The sequence below is a fragment of the Balearica regulorum genome, chromosome 34 (assembly GCF_011004875.1).
Source record: "Balearica regulorum gibbericeps isolate bBalReg1 chromosome 34, bBalReg1.pri, whole genome shotgun sequence".
NCBI lineage: Eukaryota > Metazoa > Chordata > Aves > Gruiformes > Gruidae > Balearica > Balearica regulorum.
In genome coordinates, this window is record NC_046217.1 from 100743 (window position 1) to 120753 (window position 20011).

Genomic DNA, 20011 nt, shown 5'->3' on the forward strand with positions numbered 1-20011 from the left:
AAGTGATGCTGAGGGGGGTCCCCGGTACTGAGGGTGCCAACACCGACGGGTTTCCTCTATTTATTGGGGGGGGGGGGGGTCGGGGTACAGACCAGGGCAGGAATAACTTAAAAATGTGCCGGGGGGTGACGACGTGGGGACACAGGGGGGGACACCGGAGCCCCGGGCCATATTTACAGGCTGTACAGGGCTGGGGGACAGGGGATGGTCCCCGGGGGGGCTCCGGGGGGGACCCCGGGATGCAGCCGCAGCTCTGGGGACCTGGGGGGGGGGATTGGGGGGGGAGGCTGGAGCTGAGGGACCCCAAGGTCCTGGGGGGGGTCCCCAAGGTCCTGGGGGTCTCCATGGTCCTGGAATTGGGGAACCCCCGAGGTTCTGGAGGTGGGGGGGGATATCCCCAAGATCCCCGAGCTAGGGGGGGCATGGAGCTGGGGGACCCCCGAGGTCCTGGAGATTGGGGGGAGTCTCCAAGGTCCTGGAGGTGTGGAGGTGGGTGGGGGGTCCCCAAGGTCCCGGAGCACCCATGGGTCTGGAGGGGGTGACACACACCAGGGGCACCCCAGGTCCCCAAGCTGCCACCAGCCCCCGGGTGCTGGTGCTGATGTCCCCGGGGGGGGGGGGGTCCCGGAGCCGAGGCAGCCCCCCCTGGAGTGGGGTGGGGGGGTCCCAGAGCCGCCCCCTGCCTTGCACGGGGGGGCGGTTCCCGGTGCCAGATCCGGCGCATCCTCAGGGTGTGGGGGGGTCCCAGCTCCACCGCAGCCCCAGGTGCTGGATCCGACCCACCCTGGGGGGGTCCCGCCAGCAATCCCAGAGGCATGGGGGGGGCACACACACCCTGCAGCCCCCCCCCCGGTGTTTTTGGGGGGGTCCCAGCTCTGTGGGGTCCCTAGAGCTGCAGCTGCCCGGCCACTCGCGCCAAAGTGGCGCGGAAAGCACCGGCGGTGCCGGCCAAGCGCCGGAAAAGCACGCCGTGGAGGCCGAGACGTTGGAGGCGGCAAACTTCGGCCTCGAAATGGCAGAAATGTTCGGTGGGCCCCCGGTCGTGGGTGCAGGAGAGGAGGAAGGGCCGGGGCTGGCGCGAACGGCAACCGGCAGAGAGGGCGGCTTGCCGCAGCGCCGCCATCACCGCCTCGGCCGGCCGGGCGCTTGTCACCTTCACATGCCAGGGGCATCGGAGCAGCCGGGGTTCGGCTTCCGCTTGATCCCAAGGTAGATGGCAACTGCGGAGGGAAAGGGGGGGGGAAAGGTGGGCAGGGCGTGGGCAGGGCGTGGGCAGGGGGCTACGGGGGCTATGGGGCCTGGGCAGGGGGCGATGGGGTGAGTATGGGGGCTATGGGGCAGGTATAGAGGCTATGGGGCAGGTATAGAGGCTATGGGGCAGGTATGAGGGCTATGGGGCCTGGGCAGGGGGGTATGAGGCAAGTATGGGGGCTATGGGGGGGGTATAGACACTATGGGGCAGGTATGGGGGCTATGGGGCAGGTATGGGGGCTACGGGGCAGCAGGAGGGCTGTGGGCAGCTTCCCCTTCCTCAGGGAGCACCCAGGGGTGTCAGCACCCACCTTGTGAGCGCAGGTCCCCCGATTCCCTCAGGTTCGTCTGCGACCCTGGGGAGGACACATATATTTTGGGGGGGGGGGGCCAGGGGTCTGGCCAAGCCCCCCCCCTTCCCCCCATTTTGGGGGGCAGCACCCCCTTTTCAGGGCCACTGCTGCCAGCCCCGTGGCTAACGTGGGGAGCACGGGCCCCATTTTGGGGTCACTGTGCTCCCCCCCAAAGCCGTGCCTGATTCGGGGTGGGCACAGTCCCCACTTTAGGGGCCACCACCCCCATTTTGGGGGCACATCCCACCCCTGGGGTCGTGCCCATGTTGGGGAGATCATTTCCCCCCCCAAAAAACCCCCGATAATGCTGAATTTGGGGGGGGCACGCCCCCAGCTGAGGGCACAAGGTGATGCCAATTTGGGGGGGGAAACCCCCCCACCCGTGTCAGGCTCATTTCACGGGGGCACTGCCCCCCCCCAAAGATGCACCAAATGTGGGGGGCACCATGTCCACATTGGGGGGCACCACCCCCATTTTGGGGGGGCACCACCCCCCCACACACTGTGGTGTCCCCGGCACAATCCTGCCCCCCCCTCCAAACCCCCCCGGCGGCGGCAAAGGCTGAGAGGAGAAAGAGAGAAGGGACAGGAGCGAAGCGAGGCAGGCGCCGGCGGCACCAGAACGGCACCGGGATGAACACCGGGATGAACACCGGGACAGGGACCAGCGGCACCGGGACAGGCACCAGGCCGAACACCGGCGGCACTGGGCTGAACGTTTGGGCAAACACGAGCGGCACTGGGCTGAACACCGAGCTGAATGCTGGCAGCACTGGGATGAACACCGGTGGCACCGGCAAGCGACACCGTGCCAAACTCCGGTGGCACCGGGACAGGCACCAGGATGAACACCGGTGGCACGGGGACAAGCACCAGGCTGAATGCCGGTGGCATGGGGACAAGCACCGGGCCGAACCCCTTCAGCGGCACCAGGCCGAACACCGGCACTACGCCAGGCTCCGGTGACACCGGGCACTTACTGATTTTGGCTCCTGGAGGCGTGGGGGTGCCCGAGACGCACCTATTAGAGCTCTGCCGCTTAGAGGGGTCAAGAGTGACCCTGGAAGAGAGAAGAAGCCGTGAGGAAGACGCCAGTGGCGAGGAAGAAGACGCCGGCGGTGACGAAGAAGACACCGGCGGCAGCGCGGCTGCCTCACCTGCGGGTGAGTTTGGAAGTCAGCTTGCTGAAGAGGTTGGAGGTGGCGCGGGAGCGGCTCTGCGGCAGCGGCGTCGCCTCGGGCGGCAGCGTGGGGGAGGCTGGGGGCCCGTTGGGACCGCCGGCGTTTCGCCGATCCCGGACCTGGCCGCCGTGGAAGGTGCTGCGCACCGTGGTGCCCCGCGCCAGGCGGGCGCGCTCCGAGGAAGCGGCGGCGGCGGCGATGCTGTGGCTGGAGGGGGACGCCGGGGGAACCCGGCCGGAGACGGAGCTGCAGGAAGAGGGGACGGGTGTCAGCGTGGGGCCGGGGGGGGGTCCCCGGGGAAGCTGGGGGGGGTCGCCCCCCACCCCCTTACCTGTTCTCCTTGCCGTTCGGCAGCAGCGAGTGGCGGTCGGCGGCGCCGGGGCGCTCGGTGCAGACGTAGGTGTTCCGGCGTGCCATCACGCTCGACGGCAGGTTGGGCTGCAAAGCGCACGGCAGCGTCAGTGCTGTGGGGCACCCCCCACCCCAAATATCCCAGCACTGGGGGGGCTCCCACCCAGATTTCTCACCCCAGGGGCGCCTGCACCCTGCCCACGGGGGTCCTTGGGGTGCCCCCCAGCCCCACGGCTGCCCCCCACCCTGCTCCGCCCCAGCCCCACAGGTCCCCCCTACCCTGTTCCCTCAGCCCCACAGCTGCCTCACCACCCCACAGGTGCCCCACATCCTGCTCCCCAGCCCCACAGGTCCCCCCCACCCTGTTCCCCAGCCCCACAGGTCCCCCCTACCCCGCTCCCCAGCCTCACGGCTGCCCCACATCCTGCCCACCCCCCCGCCAGCCCCCCACCGTATTGCCGGCGCCGTCCTTGTGCCGGTCGGGGATCTCGGACTTGTTGGGGTTGTTGGCGCTGCTGACCATGGGGCTGGAGGGGGGGATCCCCCGGCCGCCCCCCACCACGCTGCAGCTGGCCTTGCGGGGGGGCAGGCGCTCCTCCTTCAGCTCCGCGTCCCCCGCGCTGGTGGGGCTGCGCTTGGGGTGCGCGGGCAGCGGGGAGGGGCCGCCTGCAGGGGGGGGGGGGGGGGGTGTGGAGTGGGGTGCAGGGAAGGGCTGGAGCGGGCACCCCATAGGGTGGGGGAGAGGGTGCCCATCCGGCGCTGCGCCCCACAGGGGTGGGACCCGCCGCGCACCCTGCTCTGCACCCCACGGGGATGGGGACCACCCCACGGGCACAGAGCCCACCCCACTCTGCACCCCACAGGGATGGGGACCACCCCACGGGCACAGAGCCCACCCCACTCTGCACCCCACAGGGATGGGGACCACCCCACGGGCGCAGAGCCCACCCCACAGGGACAAAGCCCACCCCACTCTGCGCCCCACAGGGATAGGGACTGCCCCACAGGGACAGAGCCCACCCCACGGGAACAGAGCCCACCCCACGGGGACAGAGCCCACCCCACGGGGACAGAGCCCACCCCACTCTGCACCCCGCAGGGAAGGAGCCCACCCCACTCTTCACCCCACAGTCACACTGCCCTCCCCACGGCGCCCACCCCACAGTCACGCTGCCCTCCCCACGGCGCCCACAGCCCACTCACAGAAGTCGCTGTGCCGCCGCTGCCGGTGGTAGGTGGTAGCACCGCGTTGGCCCTTGCCGTGCGCCGCCGCTTTGCCGGTGCCGTTGGCCGCCTCGCTGGGTGCCCGCACCCGGGCCAGGGCCAGGCTGCCGCCCGTACGTGACTCCCCCGCCTCCACCTGCCGCCGGCAGTGCCCGTCATGGCGGGGGGACACGACAGCGTTCACCGCGACGGCGTCACCGCGACGGCGTGACCTCACCTCGTTCTTCCTGCCCAGCAGGAGGTAGGTGGCCGTCACCTCGTTGTATTTCTGGTTGCTCAGGGACTCCTTGATCTCCTCCCGGGTGTAGCCCATGCCCACCATCACCTCTGCGGGCAGCAGGGACGGTAAGGGGACGGCACCGGGCCCCGGCGTGCCGCCGCCGTCGCCGTCCCCCGGCGCTGAGCCCTCACCGATGCGCTTGGCGTCGCCAAAATCCTCCTCGGGTTCCTTGTAGGGCTTCAGCTCGTCGCCCTCGTAGCCGATATTGATCCACTTGTCCTTCATGATTTGCTGGGGGGACACGGGTGTCACCCATGGGTGCTGCGAGCACGGGGCACCCTCCCTGGGGGGGCTCCCCCCCCCAACCCCCCGATACCACCCGGTCCCTACCGGGGCATGGCGGGGTGGGGAGCCAAGCGGCCAGGGGACGCGTCCCATGGGGGTGCAGCCCCACATCCCCCCCGTGTCCCCCCGACCCCAGGGACCCCCCCTGGCCCCCCCCTCACCTCAAGGGTGCAGCGCTTGGCGGGGTTCAGGACCAGGAAGCGGCGCAGGATGTTCTCGCAGTCGGTGGACATGTAGAACGGCACCCGGTATTTCCCGCGCAGCACCCGCTCCCGCAGCTCCTGGGGGGTGTGGGGGGCACAGGGGTCAGGGGGGCACCCGCTCCACGGCACGGGCACCGTCCTCGGCACGGCACAGGTACCGGACAGGCACCGTCCTCGTTACGGGGTGGGCACCATCCTCATCCTCACCACGGACACGGGCAGAGGCGACCGGTGTCACCCGTGGGGGGTGCCCCACGCGTTCCAGCGCCCCGCGCCGCCGCCGCGCCCCCCCCCCAGCGCCCACCTTGAGGTTGTGGCCGTCGAAGGGCAGCGACCCGCTGACCAGGGTGTAGAGGATGACGCCCAGGCTCCAGATGTCCACCTCGGGGCCGTCGTACTTCTTCCCCTGGAAGAGCTCGGGGGCGGCGTAGGGGGGCGACCCGCAGAAGGTGTCCAGCTTGGAGCCCAGCGTGAACTCGTTGCTGAACCCAAAATCCGCAATTTTGATGTTGGCCTCGGCGTCCAGCAGCAGGTTCTCGGCCTGAGGGGGGACGGGGGGTGAGATGGGGGGGCAGCGGGGCGGGAATCGGGACAGGGACGGGATGGGGGTGTCGGGACAGGGACCACATCAGGGACACCGAGATGGGAACCGCGTTGGGGGTGGCGACACCGGGACGGGGACACCGGGACGGGCGGTGTGTGGCACAGGGACACCGGGGAGGGCACGGTGCTGCTGTAGGGCACCCCATGGCCCCCCCCGCCCCCAGTGCCACCCCCCAGGGTCCCCGTGTGTCCCCTGGGGGGGGCCGGGCCCCACCTTGAGGTCCCTGTGGACGATGTTTTTCTGGTGGCAGTAGTGCACGGCCGAGACGATCTGGGGACGGGGAGAGCGTCGGGGGGGGGGACGCGACACACACACAGACCGGGGGCCGCCGTCCCCACCGCTGTCCGTGTGTCGTCCCCCCCCCATCCCCCCCCCACGGGGCCACCCGCTGCAGCATCGATAGAGGGGGAGGGGGGATCGATCCCGCCCACGTGTGGTCGCCACGTGCCGCCCCCCACCCCCCCCACGATGTCCCCACAGTGCCACCGCCACGTCCCCGGCCCCCCCCAACGCCCCCAGCCCCGCCACATCCCCGTGTCCCCCCGATATCCTCAGCCCCCCCATGTCCCCCCCAGTGTCCCCATGTGTCCCCCCCACTGTGTCCCCCTGTGCCCCCCACCTGTCTGAACTTGGCCCGCGCCTCCTTCTCCTTCATCCTCCCGTGGGACACGAGGTAGTCGAACACTTCGCCTGCAGGGACACCCATGGGTGCCCTCGTCCCCCCGGCCCCCCCCAACGGGTGCCTGCACTCCCCCCCCCAGGGTGGGTGCACCCCAGGGTGCTGGGCTGGGGTTCGGGGGTGCACCCAGGTGGGGCACAGCTCCCGGGAGGGGGGGCAGCACCCACAGGGGGGGTCAGGGTGCCCGGGGAGGTGTGGGGGGGTGTCAGGGTGCCATGGGGGGGGTCAGGGTGCCTGGGGAGGTGGGGGGGGGGTCAGGGTGCCATGGGAGGGGTCAGGGCGCCCAAGGAGGGGGGTCAGGGTGCCCCAGGAGGTGTGTGGGGGTGTCAGGGTGCCATGGGGGGGGTCAGGGTGGGGTCTCACCAGCGCTGGCATATTCCATCACCAGGTAAAGCGTCTTCTCCGTCTCGATGACCTCAAACAGTTTCACTGCGGGGGGGTGGGCCACACGTCAGTACGGGGCACCCATGGGTGCACCCCCATGTCCCCTGTGGCAGGGGGGGCCCCCCACTCACCGATATTGGGGTGGTTCAACCCCTTCATGATGCGAACTTCCCTGAAGAGCTGGGGGGGGCGGAAAGGTGTTAGCAGGGGGAGCCAGGACCCCCCACCCCACCCCAGGGTGCCCCCCACACCCCCAGGGTACCCCCCCCCCACCTTCTGGAGGCTGGTGGGGTTCAGCTGCGTCTTGTCGATGATTTTTATGGCCACCTAGGAAAGAAGTTGGGGGGGGGAGCTGACCCCCCAGAACCTCCTGGGGTCCCACCCCCCACCCCAGCACCACCAGTCTCCTCCCAGCACCCCCGTTTCTCCCTCCAGGACCTCCAGTTCCCCCCCAGCACCCCCCAGTTCCCCAAGGGATCCCCCCAACTCCCCCCCAGCACCCCCAGCCACCCCCCAGGACCCCCGTTTCTCCCCCCAGCACCCCCCAACTCCCCCCCAGCTCCCTAAGGGACCTCCCAACTCCTTTCCAGAACCCCTCAGGACCCCCGTTTCTCCCCCAGCACCCCTCAGGACATGAAGGGACCCCCCAGTTCCCTCCCAGCAGCCCCCAGGACCCCCGTTTCCCCCCAAGGACCCCCCAGCCCCCCATTTCTCCCCCCCCCCAGGACCCCCCACCTCACGGCCGGTGAGGATGTGCCGGGCCAGCTTGACCTTGGCGAAGTTGCCCTTGCCGATGGTGCGCAGCAGGCGGTAATTCCCAATGTGGGGCTGCTCCTCGGGGCACGACGCGATGGAGTTCCGGCAGCGGGCGCCCAGCGAGCGGCTGGACCAGGCTGAGCCCTTCTCCGAGCGGCTGCCCCCCAGGCCCGCGAGCTGGGAGGAGCAGGGGGAGACACGGCTGAGACCCCCCCCGGCTCATTGCAGGAGTGAGCGGTGCTGCTGAGACCCCCCCCAGCTCATCACAGGAGTGGCTAATGCTGCTGAGACCCCCCCAAGCTCATCACAGGAGTGGCTAGTGCTGCTGAGACCCCCCCAGCTCATCACACTGGTGTCACTGAGACCCCCCCCAGCTCATCGCAGGGGGATCTGGGACTGCTGAGACCCCCCCAGCTAATCACAGGAGTGGCTAACGCTGCTGGGACCCCCCCGGCTCATCGCAGGAGTGGCTAATGCTGCTGAGACCCCCCCAGCTCATCACACTGGTGTCCCCGAGACCCCCCCCAGCTCATCACAGGAGTGGCTAACGCTGCTGAGACCCCCCCCCAGCTCATCACAGGAGTGGCTAACGCTGCTGAGACCCCCCCCAGCTCATCACACCGGTGTCCCCGAGACCCCCCCAGCTCATCACACCGGTGTCCCCGAGACCCCCCCCAAGCTCATCACAGGAGTGGCTAACGCTGCTGAGACCCCCCCAGCTCATCACACCGGTGTCCCCGAGACCCCCCCCAGCTCATCACAGGAGTGGCTAACGCTGCTGAGACCCCCCCAGCTCATCACACCGGTTTCCCCACACCCCGCCCCGGGGGGGGCCGCGCTGTCCCAGCCGGGTGGGGACAGATCCGGCCTGACCGGCTCCGTGGCCGCGTCCCGCGGCTGCCGCGACCCCCGTGTGCGTGGGGGGTGCGTGTGTGTGCGGGCCCCGGTGCGTCCCCCCCGGTACCGACACCCCCCCCCCTCCGTTCCCCACTCACCGTGTCCGCGTTCCGCTCGTTCCCCGCCGCCAGCGCGGAGCGCGAAGACATCGTGACCGACGGGGCCCGGCGCGGCGGGGAGGGGGGGGGGGGGCAGGCCCGGTGTGCGGTGGGGGGGGGGGGGGCAGGCCCGGGGCCCACCGGGGGCTCGGGGCAGGCCCGGGCGCGGCCGTCAGCAGCGGGTCATGGCCGGGGCGGAGCTGCCCGGAGGCGGAACCGGGGCCCGGGGAGGGGGGAACCGGGAGGCGGGGGGGGGGGGGGAAGACCCGGGCGGGGGGGGGGGGGGGGGGGGGGGGCCGGGCCCGGGGCGGCCCTAAGGGCGGGCGGCGGCGGCGGGGGCGGCCATGGGCCGGGCCGGGCCGGAACCGGAAGCGGAAACGGGAACGAGGCTGGGCGGGGAGGGGCGGGGCTTGTGGGCGCTGCTGGCCACGCCCCTTAAAGGGGCCGAGGAGAGATGGGGGCCGGTGCGTGTGTGCGTGTGTACGTGTGGGGGTATTTGAGGGGGGAAACGGGCGCTCGCGAGGCGACGTTAGGTATGTGGGATCTGGGCACCCGCAGGGACACGCGTGGGGCGCGGCGGGGACACGGAGAGGGCGCTGCACCCCCCGGTGCGCCTTTAAGAGGAGGGTCAGGGCGGGGCTGGTCCCACCCCCCCGCAAGGGCGACGGCCAATCAGCAGCCGTCGGGCGCGGCGGCGGCTCTTTCCCATTGGCTGCGCCGAGGCATGGAGACAGCCCGGCCGGCCCTCCGGAGGGGGCGGGGCCCGCGCCAGCGCGCCTCTCCGATTGGCTGCTGTGCTGGCCAATCGGCGGCTGCCGGGGCGTTAACCCCTGAGTGCCCGGCCGAGGGTCACGTGGGCCGGCGGGGACACGGGGGGGGCGCGGACACGCGTGGGCGGGGGGGGGGGGGCAGAGCGCGTCACGTGGTGCCGGGCCCGGCGCTGGGGGGGGGGGGGGGTGTCCCCGGTGCCACTCGGGTCCCGTCCCCACGCCACGCCCGTGTCGTGTTGGCCCCCCCCCCCCCCCGTGCTACCGGTGTCCCCTCCCCGTCACGCGTGGGGTTCCCGGTGCCACCGGGGTCCAGTCCCCGTCACGCGCGGGGTCCCTTGTGTCACCGGGTCCCCATGACGCGTGGGGTCCCCGGTGCCACCGGGGTCCCGTCCCCGTCCCACGCCCGTGTCCTGTTCCCCACCCCCCACCCCGTGCCACCGGTGTCCCCTCCCCGTCACGCGTGGGGTCCCCGGTGCCACCGGGGTCCCGTCCCATCCCACGCCCAGGTCCTCCCGTGCCACCGGCGCCCCGTCCCCGTGCCACACCGCGTGTGCTGTCCGTGCAAATCCAGCCCACGCGCGCGTGTGCGTGTATGTGTGCGTGTGCGTGTGTGCGTGTCACTCGTGTGTCCGTCGTCCCCCCCCCCCGTGCCCCAGCGGAACCGGGGCTGACCCTGCCCCCGGGTGGGAGGCCCCACCGGGGAGGCGCTTCCTCAGGAAACCCCCACTGGTGTCACCGCCACCGCCACACCACCACCGGTGACACCGACACCACCGCACCACCACCGGTGACACCGACACCCACACACCGCCCGCGTCCGCTGCCCCGGGGTACGTGTGCCACGAGGGGCCTGCTCGCACGCTCGTGGGGCGTGGGGACGAGGAGGGGCACGCGGAGGGGCGTGCAAGCTCGCTGGGCGCGCACGGAGGGATTTGCACGCTCGTGGGCATGGAGGTGCTCGCTGGGCGTGCACGGAGGGGTTTGCACGCTGGTGGGCTTGGAGGTGCTCGCTGGGCGTGCACGGAGGGGTTTGCACGCTGGTGGGCTTGGAGGTGCTCGCTGGGCGTGCACGGAGGGGTTTGCACGCTGGTGGGCTTGGAGGTGCTCGCTGGGCGTGCACGGAGGGGTTTGCACGCTCGTGAGCATGGAGGTGCTCACGGTGTGCACGGAGGGGTTTGCACGCTCGCGAGCATGGAGGTGCTCGCTGGGCGTGCACGGAGGGGTTTGCACGCTGGTGGGCTTGGAGGTGCTCGCTGGGCGTGCACGGAGGGGTTTGCACGCTGGTGGGCATGGAGGTGCTCGCTGGGCGTGCACGGAGAGGTTTGCACGCTGGTGGGCTTGGAGGTGCTCGCTGGGCGTGCACGGAGGGGTTTGCACGCTGGTGGGCTTGGAGGTGCTCGCTGGGCGTGCACGGAGGGGTGTGCACGCTTGCAGACTGCACAGAGGGGTCTGCACGCTCGTGGGGCATGGGTGCTCGTGCGGGGGGCACGGAGGGGCATGCAAGCTCTCTGGGCGCGCACGGAGGGATTTGCACGCTCATGGGCATGGAGGTGCTCACTGAGTGTGCACGGAGGGGTGTGCAAGCTCACGAGGCGTGCGTGGAGGGGTTTGCACGCTCGTGGGCATGGAGGGGCTCGTGCAGGGTGCACGGAGGGACGTGCAAGCTCGCAGGCTGTGCACGGAGGGGTTTGCACGCTCGTGAGCACGTAGGTGCTCGCTGGTTGTGCACGGAGGGGTTTGCACGCTCGTGGGCATGGAGGCGCTCATGAGCGGGTGTGCACGGAGGGGCGTGCAAGCCCGCAGGCTGCGCACAGGGAGGTTTGCACGCTCGGCGGGGGGAGAAGCAGTGCGGGCGCTCGTGGTGGTGCACGGGGTGAATTGCACGCTCACGGGGTTTGCACACTGGGTGTCCGGTGCTGTCCTGGGTGGGGGTCAGGGTGCCACCGTGGGTCTCGGGTGGGGGTCAGGGTGCCACCCCAGGTTTGGGTGGGGGTCAGGGTGCCACCCCGGCTCCCCGCTGCCCTTTGGGTGCCCCCCACCTGCCCATTGCCCCCCCCCCCCGCACCCCAGAACATGCCGCTGCTGAAGAAACCCCCCAAAGAGGAGGAGGAAGAGGAGGGCGACCCCTTCGCCGCGCACCCCGAGAGCCGCTACCGCCGCCGGGCCACCCTGGAGCGCCTGGTGGGGTTGGCGCCCTTCGCCCGCGCCCGCCGGCCCCCCACCAAAGATGGGGGGTCCGGGGCCGGGGGCCGGGCGCGGCGGCGGTCGGAGGATTTCGGGTTGCTGCGGAGGCTGCCGGGGAGGAGGAAGGCCAGCACGGAGGCGTTGGCGGAGAGGCCGGTGGTCCCCAAGCGCGGCTCGCTGCTGAGGCTGGCCTGGGGGGCGCGGGGACGGCGGGGGTCCGCGGGAGAGCGGCCGCCCGAGGAGGAGGAGGAGGAGGAGGAAGGAGAGGGGCGACGCGACGGGGACGGCGGCGGGGGACGGCGGCCGGAGGGGCGCGGGAAGGACAGGGAGCCGCTGTCGGGTGAGGGGGGACGCGGGGCACGGGGGGGTGGTGGGGTGTGGGGAGGGGGGGACGTAGGGATGGGGACAACGGGAGGACACGTGGGGACACGGGGATGGGGGGATGTGGGATGTGGGGACGTGGGGGGACACGGGGATGGGGGACACGGGGATGGGGGACGGGAGGACACGGGGGGACACGGGGACGTGGGACGTGGGGATGTGGGATGTGCGACGTGGGACGCGTGGCCAGAACGGACACAGGGGGCCACAGGATGCAGGGTGCAAGGCCACGGGCGGATGCGGCGCACAGAGGGACGTGGTGCCCACAGGGACAGGATGGGACAGCGCCACGTGCCGCGGGTGACCCCGTGTGCCACCAGAGCACCCATGGGTGCCCCGTCCCTCCCGTCCCCCAGTGCTGGAGATCCTGGAGCTGATCCAGCGGCGGGAGCTGGTGGCGGCCGACGAGCAGATCATCGCGCTGGAAGCGGAGTGCGCGGCGGCGGCGTCATCATCGTCGGCATCATCATCGGCACCCGCGGTCCCCGCGGGCGGGCGGCAGGCGCGGGACGTGGCGCTGCTTTACCGGGCGCTGCTGGCGCAGCTCTGGGCCGTGCTGGGCGAAGCCGTGCCCGCCGGGCGCCCGTACCCGCCGTTACGCTCCGTGATCCGCGTGCTGGAGCGGGAGGAAGAGGCCGACGCGCGTCACGCGCCGGGCACGCCGGGACGACCGCGCGGCTTGCGTCGGCGGTGGCGCGAGGCGGTGGGGCGTGCGGCAGGCGAGAGGTTGGCGCAGGCGGCGGCGGCGGGAGCGGGGCTGGGCGAACGGCTGGCGGCGGTGGCGGCGAGGGTGGTGGGGGACCTGGGGGTGGTGCGGCGCCACGTGGCGCCCGCGTACCCCCCCGCGTACGACGCCTTCGGGGTCTACGCCCGCGGGTACCACCGGGCGCTGGCGCAGCAGCTGGGCGCCGTGGCGCAGAGACCCCTCGCCGTGCCCGACCTCTACCTGCTGCTCGACTGGCACAGCAACGCTTACCCCAGGTGAGACACCCCCCCAGCACCCACCGGCACCCACTGGCACCCACGGCACCCCCTGGCACCCCCCAGCACCCAACGGCACCCACTGGCACCCACCAGCACCCATGGGAACCCACGGGAACCTGCAGCATCCATGGCACACCAGGCACCCACTGACACCCCCCGACACGCTGGGCACCCCAGTGCTCCCCCCGTCACCCCCCCAGCACCCCGCGCCACCCCCTGTGTCCCCCCCCCAGGCACCCCGAGGGCTGTCCCCGGGCAGAGGTGGGTGCTGGGTGCCCCGTACCAGCCCGGGCGGGTGCTGTGAGGTCCCTGTGCCCGCAGGGAGGTGCTGGGGCACCCCGAGGTGGGGGCCCTGCTGCAGGCGCAGGCGCTGGGACCCCCACTGCCCCCCCGAGACCCAGCGCAGCCTCGAGAGCTCCTGCATCGCCGCCGTCAAGGTACGGGCACCGCGGCGGCACCGGGGTGGGCACCGGCAGGGGAACCAGTGGGCACCAGGATGGGGACGTGGTGGGCACTGGGGTGGCACTGGGAGGGGAACTGGTGGGCACTGTGGGGGCACTGGGAGGGGAACTGGGATGGGGACTGGGATGGGGACGTGGTGGGCACTGGGGTGGCACTGGGAGGGGAACTGGTGGGCACTGTGGTGGCACTGGGATGGGAACTGGGACGGGGACCAGGATGGGGACCAAGGTGGGGACATGGTGGGCAGTGTGGTGGCACTGGAAGGGGAACGAGATGGGCACTGGGATGGGGACATGGTGGGCTTCAGGGTGGCACTGGGAGGGGAACTGGCGGGCAGTGTGGTGGCACTGGGAGGGGAATGAGATGGGCACTGGGATGGGGACATGGTGGGCTCCAGGGTGGCACTGGGATGGGAACAGGTGGGCACCGGGGTGGCACTGGGAGGGGAACTGGGATGGGAACTGGTGGGCACCATGGTGGCACTGGGATGGGCACCAGGATGGCACTGGGATGGGAACTGGTGGGCACTGGGATGGGGACCGGGATTGGAACTGGTGGGCACTGGGATGGCACTGGGGACCACGCCGGTCCCAGGGCCGGTCCCAGGGCTGGGGGCTGTCAGGGCACCCAGCGCCCCAGCGTCCCCACGCCCGCCCTCCCCGGCGTCCCCAGGCGAAGGTGGAGGTGGCGGTGGCGCAGGAGCTGCAGCTGAGCGAGGACACGTGGGCGGAGGAGGCCACCAGCCAGGAGCTGCAGGAGGGACTGGCCACCCGCGTCACCGCGGTACGGGCGCCTGCACCCATGGGACACCCCCACACGTCCCCTGGGGTGACCCACAGCCCCAGAGGGGTGCTGGGGGGGGCGGGCACCCCATGGAGATACCAGGGATCCCGGGTGCCCCAGAGGGACCCCAAGGTGCCCCAAGGGGATGGGGGGTGGCCGGTGTCCCCCCAGGGTGGTGGCGGTGCCCCCGCCCCCAGCCGTGCCTGTGCCCACAGCTGCTGCGGGCGCACGTGGACCGAGCCCCCCAGATCACCCCCGAATTTGGCATGGAGATGGCGCACAGCCTCCTGGGCGTGCTGGTGGCCTTCCTGCACAGGTGGGCATGGGGGGACATGGGGGACACGGGGACATGGGGGGACACGGGGGGACACAGGGGGACACGGGGACCTGGGGGGACATGGGGACACGGGGGGACACGAGGGCACAGGGATGGGGGGGGCACGGGGACCTGGGCACCATGGGGGGACGCGGCAGAGCTGGAGCAGCCATGGGGGGAGCATGGCAGCTGGGTGCTGGGTCCCCTGGGTGCTGGGTCTCCAGGGTGCTGGGTCCCCTGGGTGCTGGGTCCCCTGGGCGCTGGGTCCCTGGGCGCTGGGTCCCTGGGCGCTGGGTCCCCTGGGTGCTGGGTCCCCTGGGTGCTGGGTCCCTGGGCGCTGGGTCCCCTCGGTGCTGGGTCCCCTGGGCGCTGGGTCCCCTGGGTGCTGGGTCCCCTGGGCGCTGGGTCCCCTCGGTGCTGGGTCCCCTGGGTGCCAGCACGGGTGACCCACGTGGGTGCCCTCAGTTTCCAGCGGAAGGTGGAGCAGTTCCTGGAGGCTCCCGGCGAAGCCACCCCACCTGACGGTGCCACCGGCCGGGCCATCGCCCTGGTCAACTGCTGCCCCCCTTTCAGGTGAGAGCACCCCGTCCCCGGGTCCCTGGGGTGCTCGGGGTGCTCAGGGTCCCCAGTAGCACCCGCTGACCTCCCCGTGGCAGGACCTTCACCGAGCACCTGGCGCAATTTGGGCACCCGGAGAGCGAGGAGCCCCGGCGCCAGGCCCACGCCGCCCTGGACAAGGTGACCCGGCTCTGCAACCACGTCCTCACCCAGCGCCTCTTCGAGGACCTCAAGGTGCCCCCGCGGCACGGGGCGGCCTGGGGAGGGGGCGCGAGGGTGCTGGGCAGGGTGCCCATCGGTTGGGTGCTGAGCCAGGCAAAGCCATTGGGTGCAATGGTCATGGTGCCCATGTGTTGGGTGCTGACCCAAGGTGACACCCATGGGTGCAATGGCCATGGTGCCCATGGGTTGGGTGCTGACCCAAGGTGACGCCCGTGGGTGCAATGGTCATGGTGCCCGTGGGTTGGGTGCTGACCCAAGGTGACACCCATGGGTGCAATGGCCATGGTGCCCATGTGTTGGGTGCTGACCCAAGGTGACACCCATGGGTGCAATGGCCATGGTGCCCATGTGTTGGGTGCTGACCCAAGGTGACGCCCGTGGGTGCAATGGTCATGGTGCCCATCTGTTGGGTGCTGACCCAAGGTGACACCCGTGGGTGCAATGGTCATGGTGCCCGTGGGTTGGGTGCTGACCCAAGGTGACGCCCGTGGGTGCAATGGTCATGGTGCCCGTGGGTTGGGTGCTGACCCAAGGCGACACCCATGGGTGCAATGGTCATGGTGCCCATCCGTTGGGTGCTGACCCAAGGTGACGCCCGTGGGTGCAATGCTCCAGGGTGGTCTCCCGCTCCCTGGGCACCACCCGAGGTGCCACCCATGGGTGCCGAGTCACCCACTCACCCCACCTATGCCCCCCCCAGCCCTACTTCAACAAGCTGATGAAGCGCAAGTGGCTGACGAGCTCCGACGCCTTCGACACCATCGTGATGCTCATCACCAGCTTCACCCAGAAGCTGCGCCCGCTGCGCCCCGAACCCTACCAGGTGGGCGCCACGTTTGACGCCACCGAGGTCGCCGCCGTCGCCGGCGGCTTCTCCTGACCCCTTGTGCCGTAGGTGCTGGTGAGCGAGGTGCACCGACGGGTGCTCATCGAGTACGTGCGGCCGCTGCTCCAGGTCCGCTTGGTCTGCACCTCGGCCAAGATGCGCGCGCGGGTGGCCGCCCGCCTCGGCGACGAAGCCCGCCAGCTCCGCGAGCTCTTCAACCGCTTGGTGAGACCCTTCCCCACCCTATGCCCAGCACCCTTGGGTGCTCCTCAGGGGGTATTTTTTTGGGGGGGGGGGGTGCCATGCTGAAGGTTCCCCCTCTCCCCACGCCGGGAAGGATTCCGCCTCGCCGTGGTTGGATTCGGTGGTGCCGCGGTTGAGGGAGCTGCTGGTGCTGGAGGACACGGCGGCGCTGCAGATGGAGGTGGGCGTCCTGGTGAGGGACTTCCCCGACGTCCGGTGAGTCGGTGGCACCCACGGAGGGTCACCGGGGTTGGGGGGATGACGGTGGGGTGACACGGCCGGAGGACTGGGAGCGCGGCGAGGCGTCGTCCGCAAAGCCAGGCGAGATGCCACCACCCCGTAGGGACGGGAGAAGGACGCGGTGTCCCCGCGGGGACCCCGATGCGCGGTGACAGGACGTGGCGTCCGTCCTTCCCGGCGGCCCCCGCCCCGTTGCCGGTCCCTCCTGGCTGCCCGCCGGGAAGCCACTGCGGCCACGCGCCAAGTCCCCTCCCCGGCCCCGTGTCCCACGCGCGGGCCCAGCAGGATGCGGCCACGGCGGGGTGGGGGGGGGAGCGGTGGAAGTGGGACCAGTCCTGGCTGCCACTGGGACCAGTTAAACCCAGGGCTGGGGGGGGACGGGTAACGCCACACCCCAAAAGGTGGGTGGGGTACCCCCAAATCTGGGGGCATCGATGCGGTACGGAGCTGGGGGCGTTGCTGCGCCCCGAAGCGGGGTGCAATTGGGGTGCATGCCTGTCCCCAAAGTGGGGTGCATTGCTATACCCCAAATCAGGGTGCATGCCTCTCCCCAAATCGGGGTGCATGCCCGTCCCCAAATCACGGTGCATTGCTATACCCCAAATCAGGGTGCATGCCTCTCCCCAAATCGGGGTGCATGCCCATCCCCAAATCGGGGTGCATTGCTATACCCCAAATCAGGGTGCATGCCTCTCCCCAAATCGGGGTGCACGCCCATCCCCAGACACGGGTGCACTCCTCTCCCCAAATCCGGGTACGTCGCCGCACCCCAGAGCCGGGCGCACGGTTGCACCCCAAAACCCATCCGGGTGCCTCTCCCAGGGAAGCGGGGTGCGTCGCGGCGGGCGCCCCGTCCCCTGAGCGTCCCGGCGGGTCCCCGCAGGAGGAAGCACGTGGCGGCGGTGCTGGACGTGCGGGGTCTGCGGGGCCAAGCGGCGCGACAGGAGATCCTGGGGGTGGTGCGGGACCTGGAGCAGAGCGACGCTGAGCCGGGGCTGCCGCGCCAACGCGCCTTCTTCTCCGAGCTGGCGGTGACCCGCGAGGTGCGATGCCTGCCCTTCCACCTCCCGCGCCTCGCGCGCCTCTCCCACCTGCGCCTGCGCCGCCCGCACCCCCGCCCGCGGCCCTGAGCACCCACCAGACCGGGGGGCGCGCCTCCTTGGGACATGGGTGCAATATTGCACCCCAAAATCGGGGTGCATGCCTCCCTGGGATGTGGGTGCGACGCTGCACCCTGAAATCGGGGTGCGTGCCTCCCTGGGACGTGGGTGCAATATTGCACCCCAAAATCGGGGTGCAACACTGCACCCAAAATCGGGGTGCGTGCCTCCCTGGGACGTGGGTGCAATGCTGCAACCCAAATCTGGGTGCAACACTGCGCCCAAAACCAAAGCGTGTGTCTCCCTTGGATGTGGGTGCAACGTTGCTCCCAAAATCGGGGTGCGTGCCTCCCTGGGATGTGGGTGCAACGTTGCACCCCAAATCTGGGTGCAACACTGCGCCCAAAACCAAAGCACGTGTCTCCCTTGGATGTGGGTGCAACGTTGCACCCCAAAATCGGGGTGCGTGCCTCCCCCAGAGATGGGTGCAGCGCTGTACTCTAAATCTGGGTGCAACGCTGCACCCGAAATGTGGGTGCCCCCCTCCCCCCCCCCCGAGCGGGGTGCACCGCCCCGGCCGTGCTCGGAGCCCCCCAGGACCGTGTATAAACGGTGTCGATGCTGTAAATTAACGTCGGGGCCCGTCCTCGTCCTTCGCTCTCGCTCCGGGGCCGCGGGGACAAGGGACACGGGGAGGGGGGGACACGGGGGGGGACACGGGGCTACTCCGTGCACAGGGGCAGGGGACACGAGGCCTTCCTCGTGCGGGAGCGTGTTCCTCGTGCGAATCCGTGCAAGGCCCCGTCCCGCGGTGGCCACTCCGGGTGGCGGGTGGGGGGGGGAGGAAGGAAAGGGCCGCCGGCCGGGAAGCCACCGCGGGGGGGGACAGGGGGACACGACGGCCCTTCCCGGCACGGGGCACAGCGGGGGGGACGGGGACACCCACCCACGTCCCTCGGGCCCGCTGCCACCCCCAGCGTGCCGGCACCGCTGCCACGAGCTCGTCGGGTCTCAGCGCGTCCTGGCCGAGGGGGGCGTTGGGGGTGTGTGCCCACCGTGTGTCGTGTCTGCGTGTCCCCATCGTGTGTGTGTCCCCCCACACACACACACACCCCCCCCCCGTGTCAAAAATAGGCGAGTGCCGGATCCGGCCAGGAAGGAGCGAGGGCTAAAAATAAGTGGCCCCGGCGCGGCCGCGGCGGGAGCGGGGCCAGGGTCACCGTCCCCCCGTGCCGTGGGAAGGGGACGGTGGCGGCGGGGGCGGAAGCGGCAGCGCCGGGTGGGGGCGGCGGGAAGGGACGGGGACACCGGGGCGGGCGGTGGGGGGGACACACGGGACACGCGTGTGGAGCAAGGGTGGCCCCTGCAGAGGGGTGGCACGGGGATGGGGATGGGGGTGTCACCGTGTCCGTGGGGACATGGGACCACGCAACGACACGGGAACACGCAGGGACACGTGGGGATGGATCCCATCTCGCAGGGACACGTGGGGACATGGGACCACGCAGCAACACGGGAACACGCAGGGACGCATGGGGACATGGGACCATGCAGCAACACGGGAACACGCAGGGAAACGTGGGGATGGATCCCATCTCGCAGGGACATGGGGGGACATGGGACCACACAGTGACACGGGAACACACAGGGACGCATGGGGAGATGGGACCACGCAGCGACACGGGAACACGCAGGGACACGTGGGGACATGGGACCACACAGCAACACGGGAACACGCAGGGACACGTGGGGATGGATCCCATCTCATAGGGACATGGGGGGACATGGGACCACGCAGGGACATGGGACACGGGAACATGCAGGGACACATGGGGACAGGGATGTTACTGTGTCCAGGTGCGTGGGGACGGGGATGAGACCACGCAGGGATGCATGGGGACATGGGACCACACAGGGACATGGGACATGGGAACACGCAGGGACACGTGGGGATGGATCCCACCTTGTAGGGACACGTGGGGACGGGGGTGTCATCATGTCTGGGGACAGGGATGGGACCATGCTGGGACACGTGGGGACATGGGACCATGCAGGGACACGGGAACACGCAGGCACACGTGGGGATGGATCCCATCTCACAGGGAGATGTGGGGACATGGGACCACGCAGGGACACGGGAACACGCAGGCACACGTGGGGATGGATCCCACCTCGCAGGGATGCGTGGGGACGGGGATGTCACCGTGTCCGTGGGGATGGGGATGTCACCACGCAGGGACCTGGGGACACGGACCCACATTGTCCCCACGGTCCCCAAGTGCATCCCCGGGCACTGGGGACACACACACAGCCCCCCCCCCCCCCCCCCCGCAGGGTGTGCCCGGCGTGTCCTGGCGTGTCCTGGCGTGTCCCATGTGCCAGCGCCGGCGTGAATC

At 70.8% G+C, this 20011-nt stretch overlaps 2 protein-coding genes across 4 annotated transcripts; one reads left to right on the top strand and one right to left on the bottom strand.

Annotated features, from left to right (window-relative positions):
- Positions 1–78: 78 nt before the first annotated feature.
- MARK4 (microtubule affinity regulating kinase 4) lies at positions 79–8727 on the bottom strand. Of its 3 annotated transcripts, XM_075738635.1 has the most exons (18): positions 8547–8727; positions 7531–7728; positions 7069–7122; positions 6927–6975; positions 6775–6840; positions 6352–6422; positions 5946–6002; positions 5433–5669; positions 5087–5206; positions 4772–4871; positions 4578–4687; positions 4340–4496; positions 3588–3802; positions 3117–3223; positions 2762–3031; positions 2585–2664; positions 1563–1607; positions 1007–1220 (listed from the first exon to the last, which is right to left on the bottom strand). In XM_075738635.1, the coding sequence occupies exons 1-18, from the start codon at positions 8595–8597 to the stop codon at positions 1156–1158; spliced, it is 2052 nt and encodes a 683-aa protein (XP_075594750.1). In that variant the 5' UTR covers positions 8598–8727; the 3' UTR covers positions 1007–1155. The 3 variants fall into 3 exon arrangements, with proteins under 3 accessions (XP_075594748.1, XP_075594749.1, XP_075594750.1); XM_075738633.1 differs by lacking the exon at positions 2585–2664 and having other exon boundaries at positions 79–1220; XM_075738634.1 differs by lacking the exons at positions 2585–2664; positions 5946–6002 and having other exon boundaries at positions 79–1220.
- Positions 8728–11069: 2342 nt separating this feature from the next.
- Positions 11070–18082, top strand: EXOC3L2 (exocyst complex component 3 like 2). The gene is given in 13 exon segments (XM_075738553.1): positions 11070–11241; positions 11387–11497; positions 12238–12840; positions 12842–12862; positions 13187–13302; positions 14000–14110; positions 14326–14426; positions 14892–14999; positions 15083–15218; positions 15907–16029; positions 16102–16257; positions 16370–16491; positions 17399–18082. Coding segments are annotated over 13 exon segments (2127 nt in total). The 3' UTR covers positions 17646–18082.
- Positions 18083–20011: the final 1929 nt, after the last annotated feature.